This window comes from Bradysia coprophila, chromosome IV (genome assembly GCF_014529535.1).
Source record: "Bradysia coprophila strain Holo2 chromosome IV, BU_Bcop_v1, whole genome shotgun sequence".
Classification (NCBI taxonomy): domain Eukaryota; kingdom Metazoa; phylum Arthropoda; class Insecta; order Diptera; family Sciaridae; genus Bradysia; species Bradysia coprophila.
In genome coordinates, this window is record NC_050738.1 from 4,162,132 (window position 1) to 4,183,053 (window position 20,922).

General features: G+C 36.7%; 3 protein-coding genes and 1 non-coding gene across 6 annotated transcripts; 2 read left to right on the top strand and 2 right to left on the bottom strand.

The window, feature by feature from the left end:
* Positions 1–5,048: 5,048 nt before the first annotated feature.
* LOC119085874 lies at positions 5,049–11,677 on the bottom strand. Of its 3 annotated transcripts, none has more exons than XM_037196383.1 (4): positions 11,367–11,677; positions 11,078–11,273; positions 5,586–5,642; positions 5,049–5,504 (listed from the first exon to the last, which is right to left on the bottom strand). In XM_037196383.1, exons 1-4 carry the CDS (start codon positions 11,568–11,570, stop codon positions 5,230–5,232), a joined length of 732 nt encoding a protein of 243 aa, XP_037052278.1. In that variant the 5' UTR covers positions 11,571–11,677; the 3' UTR covers positions 5,049–5,229. The 3 variants fall into 3 exon arrangements, with proteins under 3 accessions (XP_037052278.1, XP_037052281.1, XP_037052279.1); XM_037196386.1 differs by lacking the exons at positions 5,049–5,504; positions 5,586–5,642 and adding exons at positions 9,359–9,877; positions 9,953–9,994; XM_037196384.1 differs by lacking the exons at positions 5,049–5,504; positions 5,586–5,642 and adding exons at positions 10,169–10,570; positions 10,642–10,683.
* Positions 7,417–7,489, top strand: Trnav-gac. The gene has a single exon. It is a non-coding gene; the product is annotated as a tRNA-Val (tRNA).
* Positions 11,678–16,184: 4,507 nt separating the features above from the next.
* On the top strand, positions 16,185–17,048 carry LOC119085876 (probable RNA methyltransferase CG11342). The gene has a single exon (XM_037196388.1). It carries the CDS (start codon positions 16,256–16,258, stop codon positions 17,015–17,017), a length of 762 nt encoding a protein of 253 aa, XP_037052283.1. The 5' UTR covers positions 16,185–16,255; the 3' UTR covers positions 17,018–17,048.
* A 439-nt stretch (positions 17,049–17,487) lies between these two features.
* On the bottom strand, positions 17,488–19,241 carry LOC119085875 (nuclear fragile X mental retardation-interacting protein 1). Its single transcript, XM_037196387.1, has 2 exons — positions 19,002–19,241; positions 17,488–18,945 (listed from the first exon to the last, which is right to left on the bottom strand). The coding sequence occupies exons 1-2, from the start codon at positions 19,135–19,137 to the stop codon at positions 17,513–17,515; spliced, it is 1,569 nt and encodes a 522-aa protein (XP_037052282.1). The 5' UTR covers positions 19,138–19,241; the 3' UTR covers positions 17,488–17,512.
* Positions 19,242–20,922: the final 1,681 nt, after the last annotated feature.

Consider the following 20,922-nt stretch of genomic DNA (forward strand, 5'->3'; position numbering starts at 1 on the left):
GCGCTTCACATAGCATGAACTTAATACCGTTCATAACACAATGACATAATAAATATATTTCTTTCTTGAAAGATGTCCTTTTATGCGGAAAATAAAGCCATTATTAAACGACATTATTCTTTTCCCATTATGAAAGAAAATATTATATTTTTGTCAAACATGTTATTATGATCGTCAATAATGGGATAATATTAAGTTTTACAGACGAAAAAAAATTATAAAAAAATATTTTTTACCTTTTACATTATTCTTGTGTATTTGCGGTTCAATACATCTGAATGTGACAAAAGATGAGAAATTAATACTTTTCGAGCGACAGTGAATTGGATAAGCGTGCATAATTGTACGGCTCTTATATAATCAGTTCTTTTTGTAAAAACATGCGACAAGTTTTGAGGGTATGTCTACTGAAAATTGTCTTCATTATTTCGATAATATCATTTTTGTTTGGTTCTATAACTATGTATATGAACGACGAGTACAGGTAAAATAGCTAGGTTCACAAACTAAGGTTTTATAATTGAAAATCCGTCTATCACATAATTTATTACGAATTTCGTAATTTTGCACGTAAAAATGGAATCGTAATCGAATTACGATTACGAACGACTGTGATTTCAACATGGAAAATTACGAAATTCGTAATAAATTGTGAGATAGATGATGATTAAAATCTCTCTCTATCTCTCTCTATCAGCTTCAGATGTTACAACTTAATTGGTTTGCACAATCATTTTGGAATAAAAGTGTAATCCAGGTATTTCGGTTGCAGAGGTCTACGGCTCAAATATGTTTCTGGTCATCATTTCATTTAAGGCCATCTGTATATTGCATTTAGCTATAATGCTGTTGTATTTAAATGATACAATACGGAGGTTGTAACAAAAATTGTTCATATACCAGTCGAAAAGCCTTGTATAAGTAGATGTACAAGACATTGTAAAAGGAAAATATTTTTGGTAGATTTGGTTTTTGACAATACTTTACGGGTATGACTTAAATTCAAATGTTGTGAGTCATAAAATTCGGATTTTTATTTTCTATATAACATAACACGACTAATGACTCTATATAGATACATCGAGCAGCTTCATATTACATAACTCCTCCTCAGTCAAATCCACATACATATTCAATTGTGTTTTGCTCACTGACTTACTTATTTACGTCACAACTTTATAACCAGGGAAAAATAAAATCCAAAGCTGAACACGTTCAACGAGAAGATAAGTTAATATCGCACACAAGGCAAAAGGCAAAAACATATTAAATTATTTCATCTCTCCTTCTCGTAATGATTACGTTTTCCCAAAACCAAAATATTTTCATATATGACGTATAATCACAACTAAATCTAGAGGAATTTAGCTTTCGGTTTTGAGATGAAGATGTGGGCGCGTGAAGCCATCAAATAACAAAACAATATCTCAAACAATATAAACCGAATACATCCTACGAAAACTTTATGTAAACACCGTCAAACACCAGCTCTTAAATAGATACGTTTTGTGTTTTAAGCAGAAGAAAATAGCGAAATGTCGAAATACCGCGCAAGCAAAAGGGTTAAATGGATGACTATTAAAGGGCATTTGAGCTGAAGGGTTTTATTGCAGAAGGCTTTTGTTTGGGGATATGTGTTGTATATATTTGTGTTAAATGTGTGTGCTGGTGAATGTATGTTTTTGTTGTGATTGCTGACGTCTAATACAATCTAGATAAGGTTTATGGGTATAAAACCGGATATTAAGTTTCACTAAATTTATCTTATGGGACATGACGTTAAAAGATAATTTCATTTAGATTTCGGTTACCGGGCTATTGGAAAAAGATTAACTGGAAATATTTTCCGATTTCGTGGTTGTTTTTGTTTATAGAATTGACTTACTTCCAGATAGTAAATCACTGCTTTTGACATTATCGGCGTTATCGAATATCCGAAATTGGTTTTCCACTCTCTTTATATAGAGGTGGTTGAAAGAAAATGTGATTTTTTCCTCCATTCCACTTCTAATTCATATTTGGTATTCATATTTACAAACATATCCCGAATTTACCTATTTGATGTTCAATTTAATTAGGAAAGTTCTTCGCACACGACTTTTTTCGGATATGTTTAAAACCAAGGAAAATTTTAACCTACTTCATTCCATACAACATTAGAATATATGTTAGGTATGCCACTAGGCCTGGGTGCTGCGGGAATTGGTCCACTTCGGAAATTTTGTATCTTTTGTATCTGACTATAATATGCTTGTCTGTCTGAGTCATTGAAAAATCTGCTCACAAAATGAAACGTAAATATTTCCAGACAACGTTCCTTTGTGTGGTCCCTTTACTTAAAATGGCTGTTAGCTAAAAATTTCGAATTTACAACACAATACTGAAATGGAAATTTCAAATTTTCAATCAAAATTATTTCCATCGCAACATTTTTTGATTGCATCGCTGCTGGTTACGTCTCAATTCAACATTTCTAAATTTCCAAATCGTTTGCGACCATAACGTATCCAGTCGAGACTACCACTTTATCACATAAACTCTATACAAACAAATTCATTCAAAATCAATCTAGTTACACATCAAATATCGCATTATACACGCGCATAAAGTATGCGCGTATGTTTTCATTGTAGTGTATTCGTGGACAGTTTTGTGGGCATTTTTATGATTTGCTGTTCATGCCCACAAATTTCAAAATTGAATACGAGCTAAAGTATTTACCGTAGTACAACCGAACTGGGGAAGATCGATAGAGCTCAAGAGTCTTCCCCGATCTTCCCCATAATAACATTCATAATTATTGGTTTTATACATATTTGCACTATCTAAACATACTTGTTCCCGTGATATATATCACGGGAACGATACCTTTTACTGAGTTCGTTCGCAATCAAAACCAATAATTATGAATGTTATTATGGGGAAGATCGGGGAAGACTCTTGAGCTCTATCGATCTTCCCCAGTTCGGTTGTACTACGGTAAATACTTTAGCTCGTATTCAATTTTGAAATTTGTGGGCATGAACAGCAAATCATAAAAATGCCCACAAAACTGTCCACGAATACACTACAATGAAAACATACGCGCATACTTTGTGCGCGTGTATAATGCGATATTTGATGTGTAACTAGATAGATTTTGAATGAATTTGTTTGTATAGAGTTTATGTGATAAAGTGGTAGTCTCGACTGGATACGTTATGGTCGCAAACGATTTGGAAATTTAGAAATGTTGAATTGAGACGTAACCAGCAGCGATGCAATCAAAAAATGTTGCGATGGAAATAATTGGAAAAACCCTGTAGGTGTGTACTCTTACATGCATGATAAGGTCCCGGTTATTTGGTCGTTAGTTAGTTCTTGGGAGATCATCTTGTCTTACTCCGTGGGGGAGCATAAGGCACCAACAAATTGCCTCCATCGCACACGATTCAGCGCCAAGGCTTTCACTTCGTTCCAAGTCTTTCCATGGTCCTTGGTACTTGGGAGATACATACGATATAATTTTCCAAAATGAAATTTTCTTTTACACATATTTTCAGAGTTCTTCAGACAAAAATAATAAAAACGAAAATCACTACTTCCTCGATTACTCACTCCTAATATCATCTAGCAGGTTCAAGCTTTCGGAAAATCATCCCTGTGCTAAGTCCTATCCAACACATAATACAAATATTTATTTGGGTTTTTAGCGCTTTTCACATGATATGTTCTTTACTTACAATATTTCCATGGTTAATAGAGGTGACATTGCGAATATTCTATGGTTATCTGCTTTTCGCCCAAAAATTAAACGAACACTACCTCTCAAGTTACATTGTGGATTACAGAAAGTTTTCCCTGGCGGAAATATAATTTGTTATGGACAGCAAAAAAAAATTAATTGATGAACTCTGGTGATCGTTGTCTTATAACCAAATAAAGGCGTGTTCAATCTAATGAAGTAAATGATGTGGTATCATTGCATTTGAAATACTTAGATCAAAAGAAGTACTAGACCTAATTATTGCAATAATCTACTCGCTATGTGTATGGTTAACCAAAAAGAAAAATTACGGCTGGCTTCAGCCGCAGCACTATCCTAGCATTATTATAGGAAATATTCGGAGTCTGATGAAATCACAGCAGGCAGGCTCTGCGTTTCTTATATACAGATAAATGACGTGTTTTGTACTCCCTATTTGACGCTTGTTAATTTAGTGTTAATGCTATTTGCAGTGCTATGCTTTAACATATTCTCTAGCATTCATTCAACCAGGTGAAAATAAATGTGAAATGTGTGTCGCCATGGCCTGATGAGAAATGGTATTTTTGAACTGCATATTAATGCAAAACGTCGAAAGACGTATTTAATTTTCTCACAGATCGAAACAGTGGTCGAAGAAAGGTCTTACTTGTTCAGACAATGTGCCTGTCCAATGGCACCAGGTTCGTTGTTGATGTGATGAATGCTTCGCATTCTGTGTTAACCAGTGTAATGATGATCGGTTCATCTTTGGTTTAACAAATTCAACAATATAGATACATCGCACCGTGTATCTATAAAAGAATCACCCACATTACATGAATACGTGCGAAGTTTAACACGTGTATATGTTCGATACTTGGTATGTCCAGCTTTGTGGTGGCTAACCACACACACTGGCCACGATTGGTTGAGTGTAGCACCGAATTGAAATTTCATTTCAATTATGATTCGCTAGACTTATTCGTGTGCAAATCGGTATAGTGTTCGATGGAGCACTGTATCGAGTACCACTGTCGCCATGGCCTGATGAGAAATGGTATTTTTGAACTGCATATTAATGCAAAACGTCGAAAGACTTATCAAATTTTCTCACAGATCGAAACAGTGGTGGAAAGGTCTTAAATGTGAAATAATTTTATTAAATGGAAAAATAGTTAAATGTTGAAACGGGAATGTATTGCCACGATATCCGTCAAGGATTTTTTGCTAGTTTAAAACCAAAAACATTTTAAGCCCACTTGAAAGAGTCCCGCAAATGACACCTTGTTTGAAGTACAAACAACTGACAATCTGATACGTTTATATCTAATTTATTTTATTTATCGAAGAAATTAATGTTATACTTAATAAATGTAACATAATTATGATTAAGAAATGCAGATAATTAAATCTAATTAACTAAATTATCGTCTAATCTAATACATTAAACGAGATCATTTCTCAATTTCGTTCGTCAACGAACTCTCTGCATTCGTTCATGACTATGACTGATAATAATTGGGATACTCAAAATTGTTACTCGAATAATATCGATAGGGATCAATAGTGGTCGGTTTTACAGTCGGCTTAATCGGTCGAAGAATGTAGGTGCTTCGTCGATTATCACCGCTAGTGTGCACTTGAAAAGTGGTTTCCTCGTGGCTATCATTCGAGTAGATTTTCTTCAACGCTAATATTCCCGCTATGGTAAGGGCGACCTTACTGATGATCAATGCTTTTCCAGCGATGATTCCGATTGATTTTAATGCCAGAGGACCTAAGTATCATTTTAGAAAATTTAATCGAGAATGATTTGGAAATAGTAATTATTAAATAATGGTAATGGTTTGATGAGTACCTGATATCCCAACGGCCGCTGCAACTGCCGCCATTAAGTATTTGTACATTTTTTTCCCTGAAAAAATGTATTTGATATAATAGAAATCATTCAGTGAGTATGTTTCACAACAAAATATGAGTAACATGGCACACACATACCCACGCCCAAAAGTACGATGGCACAGCCACAATTTACAAAAAAGTATTTATAAAAATTGGGAAAATGGGAAATCAAAGTTAATGTACAAATAATGGAACACACTTGTCATAATTGGTAGATTAAAAACATCCGCCTTACGTCCTGTGGCAACGATTTTGAAATACCTTAGTATACCTCATTTAAAATATTAAAGTTTGTCTTCAAACATAATGTGATAATCAATTTTTGTCTTTGCCTGAAGACTGTTCTGATATTTTATTCTTGTGAAAGCTCTACCTGTCACATACGGCTATTCATCTGTTATCGATCACGACGACAAGCTAATAATGACAAGCTCTGGGGTAATATGGTCCATAGTAAAATGCATGCCAAGAAAATTGAAGTACAAGATTTGAAATCAATCGATTAAAAATCTTTTGATCGATGTTAGTAGTAGACCCAATAATAATGCTGGTCATATGCTTCAGGTTATAACAGGTTAACCTTTAACCGTTCATTTGATGAACCGGATATATATCATGTTCCACGAGTGATTTCCCCTCGTTCAAATCCCAATTTATTACTTGCTTTATCCGCTACGCAAAAACAGATATTTAAAATTCTGCCACTCCAAACCACTCTTGTGACGTCGATTATGACCATTGGGACCAACTTCCAGTCACCTCTATATTATTGTATTGTCCAGTAAAACAAAAATGGACATCGAAGAAGCAATACGCCTTATCATAGCCATTTGGCTAATAATTTGACTTATTACGATTCAAGTAGTTTTCATATTTTGGATAGTAATTGGAGCGCGTGCGACGAATCGTAAGTGTTATTTTGTTTATTGTGTTCGTTTAATCTCGGAGCGATTATCATTAAACCATATTTCGGCAAAAATGTCACACAAAACGTTTTCAATCCTATTCTTTCTTTCCGCACACGTTATTATCATTGTCAGTATAGATTATGCAACGTGCGTAATGCTTGCTGGATGAATCCGATTGGAAAGGTTTTTTTTAATAAAAATATATTTGTGATGTTATGCTCCGGGAAGTGCGAGAATTCGGTAAAGTTTCCATTTTATGTGAAATTATTGAACTAAGAGAATTTAAGTAAGAATAAACGAGATTTAACAAAATCGAATAATTTCACATAAAGTGGAAATTTTACCGAATTTCCACACTGTTCCCTGTCGTTTCTAAACGCACATTCGCGTCCCTGAAGTTAGCACAAGATTTCTTTCTCAACTTTTTTTTAAATCTTGATACATCAAGATCTAATTTTGACTAATGGTTAGTTAAAGTAACTAGAACTAGTACAATAATTATCAGAAATCGTAAACGGTATTGGAATGAAATTGAGTTTGAAAAGAAAAATTTGGTTCACGGGTGGTGACCGAACCCACAATCTTCAACTTGCCGGGCTGATGCTCTACTGTAGACATCTTCTTTTCAAATCCAATTTTGAACCGTTCTTTCAAATTCTACGTCACAGTCACAGCTCGTATCGTGTCAACATCAATTCGATTCGAATTAATGCAGGAGACAGTAAATGTTCATATGTACGGAAAACGACAGCGTTACATGTTGAGTATGTGTGTGTTGAGGAAAGTTCGCCAATTGATCAGCGTGGTGTGCAACACATGATACGAGCTGTGACGTAGAATTTGAAAGAACGGTTGAAAACTCGATTTGAAAAGAAGATGTCCACGGTAGCTCAATGGTTAGAGCATCAGCCCGACAAGTTGAAGATTGTGGGTTCGGTCCCCACCCGTGAATCAAGATCTAACTTTGAATAATGTTGAGAGGGATTCTTTTGAAAATCCGCCTATCAAAATCGGACCCATTTCGTCTGGGATTACGTTACAACTAGCATGTTAGGTTCACAATAACCGTCATCAGATTTTGAAAATTTTTCTTGCAAATTTTTGCAAACATATATCAATCAATCTAATCAAACTAGGCATTACCCGAAATTACTTAAGCTCAGCTTTCTAACGAGCCCACTCTCACCCGAAACGATCATTTATAACGGTCAAGAAATTCGGATAAAAAACACTATTTTTCCAACTTCGGAGATCTTCCACCAGCAACCAGGTGTGGCTCGAGACTGTGTGAGGCCTGTTTTGAGGTCTACTGGCAAAGACCTTTCAGACAATGTATATCTATATATCCATCAAAGACGAAATAGGTCCGATCTTGATAGGTGGATTGCGGATCCGCTGACATCACATGATATTTATAGACACATTATACCCATTGTGACGGGATGGCTCAGTGGTTACGTACTAGCCTTCCACCAAAATGATCCGGGTTCGATTCCCGTGACAGACAAATTCCGCATGGAATTTTTCTAGCGATTATATCGCATTGGTAACGTCCTTAGTTCACTCAAGCTTCATAATTTGGGTAGTTGCGGTGTGTTTGGTGGCTGCAACGATGTACACACTGAATGAATCGTATGACGTAACCCAAATACGATGAATTTGTGTACATATGTCTAGCCTACATTAAGGCGAGATATCAATTTCGCACCTAACTTTCCTCAGATAGTAATTACATACTTCGAGGCGTGGTTCGGAAGTCACGTAAAGCCGGTGGTCCAGACTGAACTTGTTATTGGCTGTAAAAGGCTGTTAGAACGGTCTCAAAACCAACAAATAAATAAAAATAAATAAAAGCTATCGAACGAGCTATAACTCAATAGCCGAATATGTTGATATATCAAGATACTGAGGATCGAAAATGTTGAGAAAATCCGACATTTCAGTCTGTGGTTCTCCGTATCTTGATATATCAAGATTTTCGGCCACAGGCCTTCGTATCTTGATATATCAAAATACGGATAACCAATAACCACAGAGTAAAATGTTGGACCAACTTATCAAAATAAGTTCACATAAGTAACCGAGATATAAAACTTGAATTATGTGATCAAAAAAAAATAATTTGGAGAGGCGACTACGTTACCATACCATACCATACCGCACGTGCACAATTAGTTAAAAAATATTTCCAACGCATTTAATAAAATTCTAATCTTGCAACTTTGTGCAGACAGTACGAGAAACACAAGGTAAATGTAGAAAAGGCTCCTTTTCTGAATGCTTTCCGTTGTTTTTCTGGTAATATTGTTGAAGGATACGTCTTATTATTCATGATAGGCATATTCTGCACAATGTTGCTGGATCATATTGTGTTGGAAATATTTTGTAACTAATTGCACAATAAAAATAACGAGCGTATGGTATGGTAATAGTTACCATATAATGGTAACGTAGTCGTCTCTCTTAAGAATATCTTTCGCTGTATGTACAAAAACTATGGCGGCCTGAGTTTAGTGCTGATAATTTTCATTGGTAACGGTATAATCCGTAAAATCACAGACAAATAGATTTGAAAATTTCACCTGTAGCAGGTAACTTTGTCTCCAGGCAATTCACAACTTTATTTGTTGTATGATGCTACAGATGTACCAGATATTGTGGATTACCTGGTCACAAATTTACCTGCTATCGATAAACTAATTCTATCTACGAGCTTTGTTTTTAGATATATTATCGAATATAATCTATCATAAAACATTGACGGGAACTGACCTAATTATGTACATGAAACACGAAGGAAGTATAAGTACAACAAAATGTATAGTTCTAAATCCTTTATTGACCACCTTTCTAATAAACTTTACAAGCTAAATTTACTATCAATATTTGGTTGTGCTGTTCTATAGGTTTTCGTTTGGTCTTACAAAACATTTTTCACAAAACAATTCGGTAAAAACCTCATTTTTACATGCTAGCTACACTAATCTATAATTATAGGCTTGATGATGTGATGTGTAAAAAATAATTTAATTTTTAAACAAACATCAATTAACGGAACGGTATTTTTTGACAATAAATTATTTCTTAGTTTCGTAATAATGGTACGGGTCCATTCCATGTGCTTCAATATTTTTGACTGGTCTGACCAAGTACATACTACGACGGTTCTGTTCGTCATCAGCATGTACTTGAAAGCTTTTCTCTTCATGGTGATCGCTACTGAATAGTTTCTTCAACGCAATTATCCCGGCAATTGTTAGGGCAACTTTACTGATCACTAACGCTTTGCCCGCTATCGTGGCTAGAGCTTTTAGTCCTAATGGAGCGGCAATTCCCATGGCTACATTTTGAGAATAATTTTTAGGTTTTGTTTTAGGTTTCGTTTAATAAAACTTGCGCAATGATAAGATTTTACCTGTCAGGAAAGCGGCAAGAGCATATTTGTGAAGCTTTTTTTCTAGAACAAAAGCAGAGTTTTATTGTGTTTAGTGATCGCCTATTTTTTTTAAATATTTTGTAATTAAGCGATAATTTGTCAGAATTAAGCGAATGGTTTCTGCCACTGTTCCGATCTGAGAGACAGGTTTCAAAACCGGGGATTTTGCTGACATTACACATTTTAGATGGATCCTCGTTTAAAAACTCTTTATTGGTTTGATTAAATTAATTTTTATTAATTTGATTGTCATTTTATGAAAATTATTATAATTCATTTGAACATCAACATCGTGCGTGTATTTATGGAATAAATCACCCTACTGAATAATCGGTTGAGCTTGCATTGGATTGTCATAGTAATATGGATCGTAACCATTCGATGCAACGATCGGCTTATAATTATTCAAATAGGCATTTCTTCGATTATGTTCGCTAGCGTGTACTTGGATACTAGACTCATGATGGCTATCGCTTGAATAGATTTTCTTCAATGCAATTATCCCGGCAATGGTTAGGGCCACCTTGCTGATAATCAAAGCTTTTCCAGATATAAATGCTAACGCTTTTAATCCGAGCGGCCCGGCTATACCCATTGCTATGAGAATAATATTTGGTTTTCTTTAGATAAAAAGGTTCCGATTCATTGTAATAATTTGAAGGTTTTACCTGTTAGAAATGCCGCCATTGCGTACTCATGCAATTTTTTCTCTATGAAATGGTAAAAACGAAGGATCGGTTTAAAATATATATTCAGTTCAACTGGCAGTTTGAGCTTAATCAAGCTAATTTAATTGGTTAAAGGGAGTTAGTTGGGAGTTTGCGATTTGAAGCGTAAATAAATGGCACGACTAAATGAGGTGATTTTTTTTAGTTTAGGTGGACCATTGAATCTATAAAATCCTCAATTTTCTTAATTTTTTTTTTGGTTCAATTAAATGAAAAATCGGGCACTGTATCCCTTTTAAGCATCTCTAAAAGTAACTAAATAAAATCCAATTTACAATAGAAGCATAACCAAAGTGAAACAAACGTCGATTAATTATTGAAACCAATCTATTGGGAATAGCCCGAAACCATTGGTAAAGTAATTTCTCAAGCCTACCTTTCTTGTCGCGACTCTCGCTCATATCCAGTTTCAAAACGTGACTGCGCAAAAACTTATCCAATTTCGTCATCAGTTCCTTGTCAATGCCATTCAATTGATTCAACGATCGTTCATCCGCTATCGACGGAGTGTCCGCTTCGTCGGTGCTATTCTGTTTCTCCAGCATCACACCATCGAACAGTGTTATGGAATCCTGCGACATAATTCATTTTTTATATTAAAATAAACCATCACATCACTCTGGCGCATTATGTATTGATAGGAACTCAGTGGTCCTGGAACACACCTGATCGACTGCCTTGTTCAATGCAACTAATGCTTTCCCCTTTAAACAACCGGTAAAATCATCATTATCGTAACAGTCGTCGTACACTTTCTGTAACACCACAAAATCTGGACCCAGCCAACTGCTTCCACTACCTGCTGAAGCCGTCACACAAGTTACAATGGCAATAAGCACTGAACTTTTCACAAAACCGCATCGAATCATTTTTAACGAATAAATTAAACTTAAATTTAAACTAAATAGGTAAAACTAAACGGCGAATACGAATTCTCTCGCTGAACGAAGAAAAGAAATGTGAACGATCCGCTATCTCAATTAGAACTAAAGACAAATTGAAGATGCATCTGACTTATAAATGCCACTAAATGCTCTGCTTGCTATATTGGTAATCTAGTTAATACATTAATGCTGTGCATAAATTTGTGCATCACGTGTGTTCATATCCGCAAAACAATTGCTCCACAATCTGACTAACCAACATTTTTTCCACTTGAATATTTTATTTAATAATTTTTTGTGTTCGTTTTCGGAAAATGTATTCTACATCTATTGTTGTGCGTTGTTCATATTGAATTTATGATGGACCGATTATACTGCGATGGAGGCATGTTTATGTGATGATGGTGAAAGAAGTTACAAGTCAGACATACTATCCTACTGTTTGATTAAGCATCGTATTTTTCTAAATGGGCTAAGAATCGATAAACAACTAACTACCAGGGCGGTTTCATCTGTTGTCGACAGCTTAGCAAAAATCAACTATGAGATTTTTGATCAACCGGTCGAAAATATCAAAAGAAGTAGCAGATTCGGTAACTACTAGTGATGTATGTGCAAGGTTAAGACTATATATACCTTCGTATAGAATAGGTGATCATCAGTGATATCACAGCACTGCTCCTTAGCATGAACACTAAATTGACAAGTGTCAAATCTTTGGAGGCTTTAGTGATAAGAGCTACCACTTACGATTGTTTGTATTGTATGTTTTAATTCACATATACAATATACATATACAAAAGAAATGCAGTGCCTACTGTGATTTCATCAGCCTCCGAATATTTTGTATGTTCATGCTCGTGCAGGGCTGTGGTGATATTTATCAACCCGTTGAAAATACATTGAACAAAAGAAGTAGCAGATTCGGTAACTACTACTGATGTATTGAATAGGTGATTATCAGTGATATTCTCTCCTTCATATATCGTGATATTCTCATTTCATGAAGCACACACTCTGAATACTTCACTCCCTGTAACATTATTTTGTCTTCAAAATTGCATTCTATCGCACAAATTGCTCAATAAATGCTAGACTAGACTACCTTCTTGATTGACTCCTTATCGACATTCGATTTTCTATAATCTACTCCACGAAAATCGGTCTCACCCACATTAAAAGTTTTTTTAGACAAATGGAGAGCTGCTGTTAACTTTTAGACTAGGTCAAAATCGTTTTTGATGTCGTGTCGAATTTTCCACGATTCAAATTATGTACATTTCCTGATCCGCAAGTTCTAATTTCTTTAAACTTTTTTTTTTGTTGAGTTGAATCATCTCATTTATCATTCCCAACGTACGGTTCTCAGAGTTTACTGTAACTGGAAATTGAACTTATTCAGAAAATAATTGAAAAAAAAATTCTTGCAAGAGAAATGAGTGTTGAGAGTTTGAGCATTGCTAATGCAAGCAGAAGAAAAAATTGCATCAAACACATAACAACAAGTGCAACTATTCATGACATGAAAATAAATAAAATTGAAATTTGATTGAATAAATCATAAAGGCGTAAAGGCATGACGCTCATGATCATATAATAATAATAGGTTGATGATTTTATGGCCATTTATCGTGTTTGTTGGTTATTAAAAAAATATTTAATTTGGTTTGCTGATAATAATTTTCGAATTTTGTATCAGGGAAAATATTTGGTTGCGGTCAAATCTTTTGTAGGGCAAATTCACTTGTGAAAAAGCAAAATGTAGGTTTTCTACGGAAAATCAATTAAAATCAAATAAAGATTGGTCATTCGTTCAACATCTTAATTAAGATCTAGAAAATCAGACTTATTCTTTACACGATCACCAGTGAAAGCGAGGGAGAAAGTTTGCATTTCGTTTCAAAGAAAATGTTCCCTACCATGTCCGTGCTTCGGCTTCCGGAGGACTTCTTTTAATCGAAGAAACTAAATCCATTCTCAACAACGAGTTTAAATCTTCTAATGGGTCAACTGTGTCGCGGAGTAATTTGGATGTTCTGAAGGTTCTGAAGACACTCACGGAAATGGCTAGCACTTAAACTTGAACCTCGTTTTGAACATACCATAAAACAATTTAACTAGGTATTTAAAAGGGACCTGGCTGGCATCACTGAGGTAAATTTAAGTAAATTTACCACAGTGTTGCCAGCACATTTCCTTCCAAATGACCGCACTCGTTATAAACTCAGATCTGAATCTGTTTTTTCAGATGTTCGTTAGACCATCTACTACTAGATGTTATGTATGAAAATTGTGTTAGGATAGTAAAAGTAGGTAAAATGGTAAGCAGCTAGAATTGTGTAACTCGGTCACGAAAACCATGAACAAAATAAGTAACATTCGAAACGAAGTCACACTTCTTCTCAAGGCTTCGTATAAATCGTATAAAAATGAACTCGAAACATCGGAACAATTTCATTATTTTCGTGAACTTTAGTTTGAATTGCAATTAGAGCAAAACGTCATCACCATCCATCATGTGCAGACGGTTGTTTTTGTTAATATTAATCATTTCCTTTTGTACCATAATCAGTGCCGGTTGGGTCGAAGTGGAAAAAGATGAATTAAAGATAGCAGAACGAAAGATCGAAGCTCTGCTAAAACTACTTGGCAGCGAACGAGATATGGTAATAAAATTGACGAAACTGAAACGAGTACAGAAAAACGAATCCAAAGGGAACACTACGTGCCAACTTACTCTAATCGCCAATTTCTTGGGATGGGATCGGGATTGCGTGGCGACAATCGTCGATGTTGGTAATTATCAAAATTTGTATCTGAAATGCGGACCACTGTTCCAGTTTGACTTGAATCGGATTCTTTGATATGTTTTAATAAACGAAATTGTTCAACTCTCTAATAAGTCGAAACAATCATTGAATTAAAAAGCAAGAAGAATCGTCATCGTTGGATTCAGTAGCGTGACATCTCTTCAAAAACCTTATCACAATAGTTATTTATGTAACAAGAATCGTATGGAGGTATATTATCACACTAGATGACAGACATACAACGTTTTATGCAATGAAGAAAATCTAATAAATACCGATGGTAATCTTAGTGTGACTTCAGTAACATATTGCTTTTATCGTACTAGTGCGATAAAACCACTTGCAAATCCTTTATCGCACTTGTGCGATAAAATACGGTCATACGACATTGCACACAGGCGGCGTAAGTTACAAATATCATCACTGAATTGCATAAATAGTTCTTGTCGTGACTCATGCACACCCCATTTGGTGCAAGGCTGTAAACTTGGGGAGGTCACGCAGATCGCCATTTTATTAGATACGCGAGAACACACCACTTCTGATGATTTTACATGTAAAAATAATTCACCACATCATCAAGGAGACGATAATCATCACAGGAGGTGAATTTTTGTATGAAATCGGCCATTTTATCATCAACTGTGGTGTGTCACCCGCGTATCTGTATCTGCGTGACCTCCACAAAGTTTACAGCCTTGATTTGGTGCTCTTCCTAAGCTTAGGTTAACAGCCTACGGCCTAAAAATGAAACACTGTTTTTGGTATAGTGTAGTAGATAACGCAATTTTTCGTAGAAACGTTTACAAGTGTCATCAACTGCTTGGATCTCCCCCCAAAACACTATTGTATTCTAACAAGTAGAGCGATTAGAGGCATCAGAATTTATAATCCTGCGCCTCGTCTGGTATGAAGTGTTCTTAGGAGAGGTTGAAGCAGTTGATGTTTCGTAAAAGTTTGGACTTACATCGACTGCCTTCAGTATTACATGAAAAGCGAAAAGGTATTTGAAGTGACCTACGTTCATAGAGGAACGTTGAAAAAAATGTGTTTCAAAAAGGCCTTACCTATCAAAGCTCTCTATAAACGTCGCCTTCCGAGCGTTAACTTCCTATTTCACTTCAACGAGGACTTGTCACGATAAAGAACCAGGGAAATTTTGAATTTAGTTGGCTAATGGTTCTAACGAGGCACTTCAAGCAAAGGTGATCAAAGTCGACAGCTGCCAAACAGAGAACTATTTTGTATTTTTAAATGATTTTTTAGTGTTTTTCAGTAGTGTCAAGTTACGATACGCTATTTAGAGTACCACTGATGCTTGAAGTGCGTTGGTTCTAATCAAGAAATATTTTGCGAAATCAAAAATTTCTTACAATTTCTTAGAATTTCTCAAATATAAATCAGTCCATGATCCTCACCAAAATCTACTGACTTTGTTCTATTTGAACCGTCTCCACCGTCCATCGAAATCATAAACAGAAATTGTTACGCGTCGTCAGTTCGAATTCGTTCGTAGAATCCCGGTCAAATTTTGGTTATTTTTTTTGTGGGTCGCTGTCGTTGGCGTAGTCGGAGTAAACAAAACTGTCAAATAAAATCCATCATCACTCAGGGGCCGTTCATAAATTACGTAACGCAAGAGGGGGGAGGGGGGGGTATGAGGCAAGCGTTACGGTTCTAACAAAATTGGGTCAAACTTGACCCTTTTAGCGTTACAGACCCGGGGGGGGGGTCTGAAAAATGTTGATTTTTGCGTTACGTAATTTATGAACGGCCCCTCACTACCTCTCACTATTTCAAGAAATAAACAAACTTGAAAAACAGTTGGAACGTGTCCAGAAAAGAATATTGATTCTCAGGATGGATTGTGATAACAGTAAACCTAAGCCTAATGAGGACGAACAACACAAAGACGCCGGCTCAGCACAATACGGAAATTTCATCAACTATTATCAATTCAATTCAGCGGAGAAGCGTATAGATTTGCTACCTGATTCCATTTGGAAACGCAGTTCGTCTGGTTCTTCTCCTATCAACGACAACAGATATATCGTACTGGATATCGGATGCAATGCTGGTAACTTAACTCAAATCCTCTATGAATACCTGGTACAACACACCGGACAGAATGTACACATCCTAGGAATAGACATCGATCCCCTACTGATCGACCGATGCATACAACACAATCAGCACGGAGCTAATGTCAAATATGAATGTTGGAATATCATGGAACACAGCCGAGAAGACAGTCTCACCGATTACCTGAAGCAATTTGGCCGAACTCGCTTCGATGCAGTCTTTTCTCTGTCGTTGACAATGTGGATTCATCTCAACAATGGTGATTCTGGCCTGCAATCCTTTTTGGAGAAAATAAGCAATCTGGGAAACTTGCTGGTAGTGGAACCACAACCGTGGAAATGCTACTTAACCGCCATGAAGAGAATGCGTCGATCTGGGAAAACGTTCGAACGGTTCAAAGAGCTGACGGTGAGAAATGATGTGGAAGAATGGATTCAATCGACACTGGTAAGGGATGACGTGTTTAGAGTGATTTTTCAAACAACACCGACTCAGTGGAACCGAAAGATATGTTTTTATGAACGAATAAACGAAAGATAGCAGAGAATCGATCTGTGTGTCGCTAAATTTATTTCTTAGGATTTTCTATAAGATCCAGTGAGCCAGAAGTGGAAGGGATGCACGCACAGAGCCAGCGGTACAAAGTCTCGCCACTTCATCAAAAAAAACTAGAGAATTTTCTCAAGTGGTCGACATTATCGATGAATGGGTGAGTTTCACAACTGTAGAAAACAAGGAATGTTACATACGTTCGTCCGTACATCGATAAAATTGGAGTATGTGGATTGACTGTACGAAGATGAAAAAGATGTTCCAAGTCAGTCACATGGTCAGTCCATTTGCGATGGTTTCTGTAGTATGTCACTTGATGAGCAGAAAATTAAGTGTGAGAATTACACCAGTCAGAAACAAAAAAAAACGATGAAAATAGGTCGGGTGAGCCTAGAGTCTGCCCACTGGATCATCGTACTTTTTGGAGGGAAGTGGACACACGAAACAAAATCTTCAAATGCTTTTTACATTGATATCAATGATTTATTCAATAGTCGACGTAGCCACCGGCTTCTGACCAACTCCAAAAAAATTCTCTTTCACAACATGCCGTACACACTGCAACAAAACATTTCTCTCGTGTCGGATTTCGTTTTGAAGCAGTTTCTCCAGCATCGTATTCTGATTTCTGTATTTCTTCGACAGGTCCATAACAGTAGGCCTCTTCGACAGCCGCTTATCCAAGACTTTTGGCTTTGTTCTTCGATTAACAACTTTTGCGGCTTCTAGCGGTGGTAAAGAATCGACGTCCGATTCCATTTTTAGAATACGTTCTTCGCTAGGCAATTCATCCATGTCGTTGTCGTCGTCAACGGTCTGAACAGAGCTTTCGGGTAACTCAGGATCGCAGATCATGTCGTCGGCATTATCTTCATAGGACAAATCTTCTCTGCATTTATCCACAACAGAACTTTGTTCATTCGACACCACTTCGACTTCAGTGCTGCAAGTATCTGCAACAGAATCACTTTGTGACTTAACTGTCGATGTAAGTGTCGTGACTGGGCTATCCATATCGTCGGAGGATTCTTCATCTTCCGAAAATGATTCACTCGAGTTCGAGTCTGACTCGTACGCTCCCAGCAGACTAGATAGAGCATTTTTCGGTTGTACTTCCTTTCGTTTTTTATAGTTTTTCAGATGAGAAGTTCCTCGAAACATTGGAAGTCCATTGTTGCTGACGTCTTCGACGTTTTCGTTTTTATCACATTCACCAGCCGGCTCTTCAACAATTTTAACGACCTTTTTGTTAGGACGGCGACGTTTCTTCCTCCCTTCTCTGCCTTTCTTTTGCGAATTTGCTTCTCCCTTTGGTTCTGTTGCAGCACGATTTCCATCTGTTGTTGCCGCACGATTGCTATCTGTCGAATTATTGTTACATCGTCTACGATCTGACTGTCGACCAAATCTCGCCTTGGAATCGTTCAATTTCTCGCCTCGCTTATTTCTCTCCTCCTGCATCTGTTGTCGCAGTTCAACGTTTTCTTTTGTCGGATATCGTTTTCGACGTTCCTCCCTCCACTTCTGTATATCTTCTGGTGTATCCAGATTCTTCAAGCGCTCGTACAGTCCGGTGCTATGCTGCATGGTGATATGCTTGCTGACAATCATTTCATGTCCTTCGAACTTACATCCGTCGATGCCACATTTTTGATGTTGACTTTTATGTTCATGTAACAAGTCTAGCGAACGGAAGTCTCTGTCACAAGGTTCGCACCAAAATTCACGAGATCCTGGCGATCGTTGAGGTCCTCTCGGACGATTATCATTGTTGAAGTTATTCTGGTATCGTGGAACCGAGTCCTTCGGACGATTGTGGTTGTTAAACGTTTTGTGGTGGACAGCCGAACGGGGTTGTGAACGATTGACTTTAAAGTGTGCATATGAAGCTAGGTGCTTGGGAGGTATAGTTGTCCCTGCAAGAGAATAATCCCATAAGAGGATGATAACATGAAGCAAATTGAGACTGTACCTCGTGGACCAAACATTGGTGGTGGCTGTAAATGACTCGGTTGTAGCATACCTGCTGGCGAGAATGGACAAGGCAATTTCTTGGCAGGCATCGTTTCGGATTTACTTTGAGGCACAAGAAAATTGTTGTCTGTCATTGTGTGTTTGTCCTTTTTTTATTCAGAAATCAAACCTCAAAGCAAAACGCACATTTCAAAATAAAAAAAAATGTTTTTGACGTTTTGCTTGACAACAACAACAACAAGCATTCCGAATTTCGGACTAAATGTCCCAGTGGATTTTTTTAAGAATATCATGGCCGCACGGTTTATAAGCGGTCGTGACGCAAGTTCACTACCAAAAAAGTTAACTTTTTTTGGGGACGACGTTAGTAAGCGGTCGTGACGCAGGTCCACTACCAAAAACCTTAAAAAAAATCGGGGATGGTGGAGCATATTTACAGCGGTTTTTTTACTTCTTCCCACTGTCTCCAATGACCCTAAAACCTGGACATTTGAATTTTTTTTAAATCCGTTTATTATCCTAATCTAGGATATCCATATGAGTTATCACACGTGAAAAACGGTTAAGATTTATCCGAGATATTGAATTTCAAAATCTTGAATTTTGTTTGAAAATAAGCAAAATTTCGTATTTTCAGACAAATTCACTATGTTAGCTTAGTCAATGAACGTCAACACAAGGTACGGTCGAATGTCAAACTTTGCATGTAGCGGAGGTTTGTATGAACAGACCATACCTGGTTTATACTTTCATTGAGTTTAGTTAGTTAGAATCAATGAAAGTATACTCTATAGGTATGGTCTAATGTGAAAATTTGTATGAAGCGGAGGAAATAGCGATTTCATCTAAACAAACTCTCTCAATAAAAATCATTGAAAGGTGAGTTTTTATGCTATTTCCTCCTGTTTGTATGGACAGTCTTCATAGAAATTCCATATAAAAGACAATTTGTGTATGTGTTTGTGAGAAATTGTATAATCGTGAAATGATTTGTGTGTGAGAGGATGGTTGCGATGACGGATGGATGCTGGTGTGAGTGTTGGGAGTAGAAGACAGTGGCAATAATGAAGATGTTTGGCAGTTGGAATTTACTGTTTCAATTATGGATTTGGGATTATTTTAGGTTTAACGGGGCATTGAGCATTGGTTTCTTCGGCAAAGTCGCCGAGTTTTGGGAGTAGAAGACAAATGTCAGCCAGTTGAAATCTACTGTTTCAATTATGGATTTGGGCAAGGTAAATATAGGGAGGAGGTTATGCCATATGTCAGATGTGCGGTGACACGAAAGTTCGATACAAACGCCGCGCCATCTAATTCCTTCGTTGAAAGCAAAAAATGGAATAGAAAGTCGGGCCATAACAACGCACTCCAAGCAAAAGTGCTATTAATGACAGCTGCCAAATAGAGTACTATTTTGTATGAAATTTTATCCCCACTCTTTTTACAGTGTAAAATTTTGTATGAAGCACTGTCAAGTTTCAGTACCCTATTTAGAGTACCACTTTTGCTTGAAGTGCGTTGGCCATAACCAAAAAGATGTCATTGGCATCGAACTTATGTGCTAGGCCGCGCGTCTGAATGGCATTACCTCCTCACTATATTTACCTTGGTTTTGGGATTATCTTTGGTGTTACGGGACATAAAGTAATGGTCTCTTAGGCAAAGTCTCTGAGTTTTGGGAGTAGTTGCAGAAAAAAAAACTTCAATATGCGCAGAGTAAGTTGTGGAGATCATTTTTGCCCCTGGTAGTGTGGGCCACCAATGTCATATGGAGCACCGTTTGCGGGTCATTTTTTTGATATGTTAAAGTGGAACATTGTGGGTATTATTTTTACCCATGGATGTTGTGACAATTGCTATATTTACAACTGCCTAATACAGTTACTAAATATCAACGTTAAAATTTCCAAACAATAACT

What these genes read in the sequence shown, in the direction of transcription:
- LOC119085875 (XM_037196387.1), bottom strand. Translation starts at nt 19,137, where the DNA reads ATGACAGACAACAATTTTCTTGTGCCTCAAAGTAAATCCGAAACGATG. An exon ending in ACCAATGTTTGGTCCACGAG is followed by an intron (nt 18,946 to 19,001) that starts GTACAGTCTCAA and finishes ATTCTCTTGCAG; the next exon opens with GGACAACTATACCTCCCAAG.
- LOC119085876 (XM_037196388.1), top strand. Translation starts at nt 16,256, where the DNA reads ATGGATTGTGATAACAGTAAACCTAAGCCTAATGAGGACGAACAACAC.
- LOC119085874 (XM_037196383.1), bottom strand. Translation starts at nt 11,570, where the DNA reads ATGATTCGATGCGGTTTTGTGAAAAGTTCAGTGCTTATTGCCATTGTA. An exon ending in TGAACAAGGCAGTCGATCAG is followed by an intron (nt 11,274 to 11,366) that starts GTGTGTTCCAGG and finishes ATTATGTCGCAG; the next exon opens with GATTCCATAACACTGTTCGA. An exon ending in AGCGGCCGTTGGGATATCAG is followed by an intron (nt 5,505 to 5,585) that starts GTACTCATCAAA and finishes AATGATACTTAG; the next exon opens with GTCCTCTGGCATTAAAATCA.